The sequence below is a fragment of the Cynara cardunculus genome (genome assembly GCF_001531365.2).
Source record: "Cynara cardunculus var. scolymus isolate 2C chromosome LG 1, CcrdV1, whole genome shotgun sequence".
Lineage (NCBI taxonomy): Eukaryota > Viridiplantae > Streptophyta > Magnoliopsida > Asterales > Asteraceae > Cynara > Cynara cardunculus.
Genome location: NC_037528.1, coordinates 28,911,942 through 28,918,689, shown reverse-complemented (window position 1 = coordinate 28,918,689; position 6,748 = coordinate 28,911,942). Strand labels below are relative to the sequence as shown.

The following is a 6,748-nucleotide window of genomic DNA, read 5'->3' as shown; positions in this document are numbered from 1 at the left end:
GACATGCCACAAGCTTAACTTTGTATCATATACAAGTCTTGAGATAGAACTTGCCACGACGGCTATTGCATCGAGCCTTTTAAAACATTGCATGTACGGCTCCATCTCAATAGTATTAAAAATCTGTGAATGCGGTTCACCTGGTTTAAAAATCTCCCAATTGGAGATGCTCTTAACATCATACATAACACTTTAAACAACATATGGTGCTTTAAATGGATCAAAATGATGGAGCTTGACCACAAAATAAAAGAGACTCAATTTGATTAGGCGAACCAACATTTTGTTACGATAAGTTTAACCAACCAACATCTCGTTCACAATAAACCATACCATTCCAGCTTCAATTCCAGACGTTAAATAACTTAATTAATTTAATCTCAAAGACAAGTTTGAGGATATAAATTACATGTTTGATGAGGTTGCCCCAATGAAGTTCTTCTCCTTCAAGCTCTCCACAGTTTCCTGTATGCTTTGTTCAATGGGAATGTAATCAATACCCAAACTCTTTGCCTTTTCCTTTGACACTTGGTATATGGGAACAAAAGGCTTATCATCTGCACACCTGCATTCATACATTTATTTATGTTTTTCTTCAGCTTCAAGTATGTTGGCTACTTTTGCATTCACACTTTTTTACTTTTATTTTCACAAGAACGATAGTTTTTGCCAACAAAAAACCAGATGCAATGGTTGGACAGTCTAATTAACCCTAAATAAATCTGTTTTCAACCAAATAACTACACAACCAATCAATTTTTCCCATCCTACAAGAATTGCATTTATAAGACAATACAACCCAAAACCAAATAATTGACCTTGCACACATATTCATACAAGTTGCCGAATATATGTCAAATGCATAGAATCATCATGGCGAATCTTGCAGACTAAAATAAGCCAGACAAAACGAGCCCAATATATCCTACTCGGAGGTGGGGTGTTGTTAAAATATATTGTATTTTTGACAATCTTAACTTTTGTTCCTTTTCTGACAGGTTTATTTTTGATAAGGGTCGATTCTGTCAATAATTGAGTGTTGAAGGGCTAAAGGACTGCGCCTCACATTTGTGGATACATAAAAGGTAGCGGAGCTATTGTTCTATTCTTCGGGGTTTCTTTTGTAAATTTTTCCTTAAATATAAATAGGCTTTATTTCTCTAAAATTCTCAGTTTTCTCATATTCATTTTTTTGTATTCTCTCAAAACTCTCTCGTTTTCTTCTTAGCTACTCTAGCTAGGTTTGATATGTAATTAGGGTTCATATTTGTAATCTGTTTTAGTTAACAAGGAATAAATTCTTTTGGTTATCTTTTTGTACAGGTATGCAGACCTAATCCTAATCTCTACCCTTAAGAGTAGAGTGACTATTTTCATAAAAGACTGTCAGCTTGAAAAGATTGTGGACTAAAATGGCTCAACTAATTTTTTAATGATTTGCACATGGTGAATAGGATAGGTGGATTAACATTAGAGTTATCCACTAGAGTTGGTTTATAGTTATAGGTCAAATAGAAGAGATGAAAGTGTGTACATATGGAGCATTATATGAATGGAACTATGTCTTTCTATGCACGTTAGTACACAACAAATTCAACTTCAAGCTTCAAAAGTAGGAAAGCTTACTTGTCTGGAAGCTGAGATGAAGGATAAAGCTTGCGTAATATCTCAACTACTTGTGAATAGTGAGCAACTCTCTCCACCAAACAATATCTTCCAGTTGCTGAAGGAATTTCAAAAGCTTGGATGTGTGCATATGCAACATCCTTAACATTAACCCACCCAAAACTAGCATTTGCATACGTTTGCGACCCTGCACACAATAGCATAGTCATTAAACAAAGTTAAAAAAATATCTGATTAATTATGCACCCTTATATATGGCAAAGTTCAATGATCTTTTATCAAACAATACGTACCCTTCAATAGGTTTGCAATTGCTTCAGCACTAGTGTTAAGCACTGGTTGTAACAGAGGACCGATCACCATTGCTGGGTTTATTGTGACCATGTCAAACCCTTTTTCTTTTGCAAATTTCCAAGCAGCATCCTCAGCCAAAGTTTTGGACACCACATACCACATCTTGTAATAAGAGCATAAAAATACATTTTATACTCTAGGGTTTAGGAAGAAATAACTGGACCCCAAACCAAGGGAAGAAAGAATAGACAGTAATTCATTCAGAAAGAATTGAGTGCCAACATTATACTCAAGCAGACACCTATCGGATATTAAATAAATTTTATATGTGATTTAGCAGGCATGTATATTCAGTTCCACACAAACAATACTGTACTATTTGGGTGCGTTTGGTATGAGGGACAAGACGGGGCAAAACAAAAACTTACTGTCCTACATCTTGTACAACATTAGACTCGGACAGGACAGGATAAAGTGGGAAAAAATGCATTTTTTACGCCACCAAAACAGGTAGAACAAAAATCAGACAAATGAGACAAGATTGGCCAATTACTAAACTACCCATGTCAAATTAAAACCGTAAAACCTCACTATCGCCTGTCCAGCCCCGTCCTGACCCGTCTATGTACCCAACGCCTGTCAATGTGGCATATGTATTGCTAGCTCCTCCTGTGCACAATCAGCTTACAGCCCAACAAACTCGAATCAATCGAATTCATATGTCACCAAGCATATTGATGGAAAAAGTACATATGCACACCTTTGCTTCCTTGCAAAAATCTGGATCAGAAAACCAACTCTCATCAACTACAACTTCAGGAGTCCTTGGCTTACCATTGTAAGCAACTGCAGCAATAGAGGATGTCAAAACCACTCTTTTAACTGATGAAGTCTTTGCACATGAACCAAGAACATTGAGTGTTCCTTTCACTGCAGGATCAATCAACTCTGCCTGAAACCAAGAAAGAAGTGCTTGGCCATCAATACAAAAGAATTTCTAGTAAAAAAATATCATTTTCCTTGAGGCTGTCAAAATCAGTTTAGAACTTAAGCGCTTGTAAAACCAGTCATCAAAGGCACCCTACAATATTCCTCCTAAAATATTGTACTGAAATTGACATTTTCGTATTTAGAGAACTCGCACCCTATTCCATGACAATAGCAGCAAGTTGTAGATATGCAGTACATAATGATAACATGGGAAAAACCTGTGGATCAGTGACAGCATGATAAAAGGGAGATGCTGTATGGAAAACACCTTCACAGCCATCAATTGCAGCATCAAAGGAGCCATCTTCAAGCAGCTCTGCTTTGAACAAGTGAAGCCTTTCCTTTGCTCCATCGAGTTTGAGCAAGTGGTCCCTTTTTTTAGGGTTATCTGAAGGATCCCAAAAATTTCAACAATATTATAATAAGATGTTTACACAACAAACACACACACAAAGAGAGATGATGTAGCCATCAGGATCAGTTTTGCGTCAAGCTGACAAAACCAGCATGGTTTCTCGGAGAATAATAATTTGATCAGGTAAGGCTAACATGTAATTCAAAGGTTGTAAGATAAGCTGAAAGCATACATCCTGATTTCTGATCTTCAATGGATTACAGTCGATAGCCCGACATATGCTTAAGCGGATGTAAGTGGGATTTTTAGAATACCAGTTCCTTATGATTGTGTTTTGTACGTCAAGGATGATCAGAAAAAACACCAGATGATGTGGTGAATAAACAAATATTAGACACTGAAAATGAAAATCCCTAAAGGTCAATGGTCATGAAGTTGTATAAAAGTCAATTGCCTGCTAAAAACCAAAAATTGTTTTCTCCATTAAGGAAATAAGTTTTGCACTTTGACATGATGTTGCAGCTGATATATTCTACTGATGGAGTTTTCTGTGAAATGAATTTCTGGCCTCTTTTCAGTTAGCAAGTCATAATAAGAATCGATGCTCCTATATCTTGATCTTCATTTTCAAGCCCTACTAATGATGGTAAACGAAAATTCCTTGATGGCATAAAAATTGCTATGCTATAAACAGTCATCAGGTTATGGTTCTTGTAAACTGAAAGCAATTATTTTCTGGATCCTTAACTGGTCACAGATGGAGATAGCATAGCATAGTCAAACACAATTACTTCAATTGTGTAGTAGGTAAAGAAGATCAAACGATAACAATAACAATAACAATAATTGTGCACATGAGTTCTCTATTTTCAGAATTGCAAAAAGGGACACTAATAGTGGCAAGTAGAGACTTCAACATTTGGAGTACAACATTCTTGGAAGAATTCTTCAATAAGTAACTCAAAATAATAAACATAATGAACTTAATATTCAATTGGAAGAATAAAAAACCTAGACATCAAACAATAACAAGTGGGTTCATCGGATTCTGCAGAAAACATATAATAGTCGAGCAAATTCAAACACAGATTTCACTGAATGGCAAAAAAAAAAAAAAGAAACTGACTGGGATCGCGAACAGATGCTTTGACAGTGTAACCCCGCTGAAGCAAGAACTTGACGAGCCATGAAGCTATGTAACCAGAAGCTCCGGTAACACAAACCGTCTTTCCGGCACCGCTCATTTTTTTCCCTTCCGATCAAGTTAGGAGCCCTGCGACTGTGACTGGGTTTGTTTGTTAGGTAGGGGATGTGAACAAGAGCCGTTTTGGAATATCTGTCTTCTCGGTTGGTAGGTAGCAGGCAGAATGGAATCACTTCGATTACTTTTTGTAATCGTTGATTGTAGAAAACACTAAAATGGTGGGGTATGTACGTTATTGGTTTGTATGCTTTTAAGATAGAACATTAATGATCGTTAATTGTAACGGTTGACACCAGGCAGGGAATGGGGTGGGACCTCAATCCCCGTCTCCGTTGTCGATTATTTGTCTCTATCTTCGTTCTCATTTATAATCATGTCTTCATCCTCATCCCAACAGGAAACGGTGATCCCAGAAGGGGAAATGGGTCTTTTTTTTTTTTTTAGATAAGTTATTTTAAATTAAATATGTGAGAGATCATACATGTTTAAATTTCAAACATTTCAATAAACTTAAAACCAAAATAAATTCACCTAAAACAAAAAAAATTCAATTTAATTCAAAAAAACTTAAAGTCACATGTACTAAAAGATATTGAGTAATATAAAACCATATCGTGTAATATATAATACTTATCAAGTAATTGTATTTTGACTTGACATCCAAAATATTACATATTAACATTAAAAAAATAACAATTTTAGATTATAAATCTAGTTAGGATAGTTAGGAGATATGAAATTATGAATTACCGTTTTAGTTGAAATAAATAATATACATATATATATATATATATATATATACAAATTTTATTAATTAATATATATTACGGGTATGGGGCGGGGCGGGGCGGGGCGGGGAGTACTACCCGTCCCCGTCCCCATCCCCGATTTAGCGGGGAATTCCCGTCCCCTAGGGCGGGTGGATCAGTTTCCTCGACTAGTCGGATCCCCATTTCCATGCCTACTTGAGACTAGTTATGTAGACGCGGAATATAGCTGAATGTAAAATAATAATAAAAATAGTGGTTCTTGACTAAAATAGCCATTTTAAAAATTAAAATTATAAAACTAAACCTCAATTGAATCGTTTGAACAATTAACCCATTTAACATCATTTGGTACATAGAGACACCTAAATGCATATATATATATATATATATATATATATATATATATATATATATATATATATATACGCCTAATCAAATGAGAACTGAATAGTTTGTGGTAATTATAAGATCCAATATCAACCACAAATCAACGGATAAATTAGGAAATTAATAATTATGTTAGTTTTAGTTAAAATTATGATTAGAGAGCATATTAGGTATTTTTTAAAAACTTCTCTTTCCTCTCTCCTCTCTCATCTTTTCGACCGCCAATCTACGGCCGCCGGTGAAATCGGTATCACAGTATATTACAATGGATATCACATTGTGTATCTTTGTTTTTAAGGTTTGAGTTGGTATCATAGCTGGTATCACAGTATATCACAATGGGTATCACATTGTGTATCTTTGTGATTACTTGGTACCTGCCGGATTAATGTTCACCGGAGGCCGGAGATTGACGATCGGAGAGATGTGAGAGGAGAGAGGAGTTTTTTAAAAATACCTAAAATGCTCTCTAATTATAATTTTAACTCAAACTACCATATTTATTAATTCCCTAATTTATCCATTGATTTGTGTTTGAGATTGGATTTCACAGTTACCACAAACTAATCAGTTCTCCCTTGAATGGGCCCATATATATATATATATATATATATATATACGTGGAGGTTCAAACGAGAACCCCTGTGATTTACGAGAACACGAGAACAATCTAATAACCTCAAACTTTTTTAATTAATAAATTAACTTATATTAAATATAAATAAATTAATAAGGACAGTAATGTAATTAAATAATTTTTATAATTTTTATTTTATTTTAATTAGTCATAACTATCCTTTTTTTCCTGCACGTTCGTTTCCACTCTCTTCCCTCCCCTTGTGATAATTGTGTGATTGTGTAACCATAACCTATCGAAACCATGATCAATCAAGTGTAACCATAACCTATCGAAACCATGAGTAATCGTTGTGATAAATGTGTGATTGTCTAACCCTAACCGATCGAAACCATGAGTAATCGTTGTGATAAATGTGTGATTGTCTAACCCTAACTGATCGAAACCATGATCAAATTGAGTGCGCAAGTGATATTATAATAGTAATATCACATGATTATCACACCCATATCACACCAAATCGTTTAGTAGATTTCGCTCGTAAT

At 35.0% G+C, this 6,748-nt stretch overlaps 1 protein-coding gene across 1 annotated transcript; it reads right to left on the bottom strand.

Annotated features, from left to right (window-relative positions):
• Positions 1-237: 237 nt before the first annotated feature.
• On the bottom strand, positions 238-4,806 carry LOC112511288 (cinnamoyl-CoA reductase 1-like). The gene is made up of 6 exons (XM_025116858.1): positions 4,392-4,806; positions 3,129-3,298; positions 2,681-2,872; positions 1,920-2,082; positions 1,627-1,813; positions 238-565 (listed from the first exon to the last, which is right to left on the bottom strand). Exons 1-6 carry the CDS (start codon positions 4,507-4,509, stop codon positions 406-408), a joined length of 990 nt encoding a protein of 329 aa, XP_024972626.1. The 5' UTR covers positions 4,510-4,806; the 3' UTR covers positions 238-405.
• Between the last annotated feature and the right edge of the window lie 1,942 nt (positions 4,807-6,748).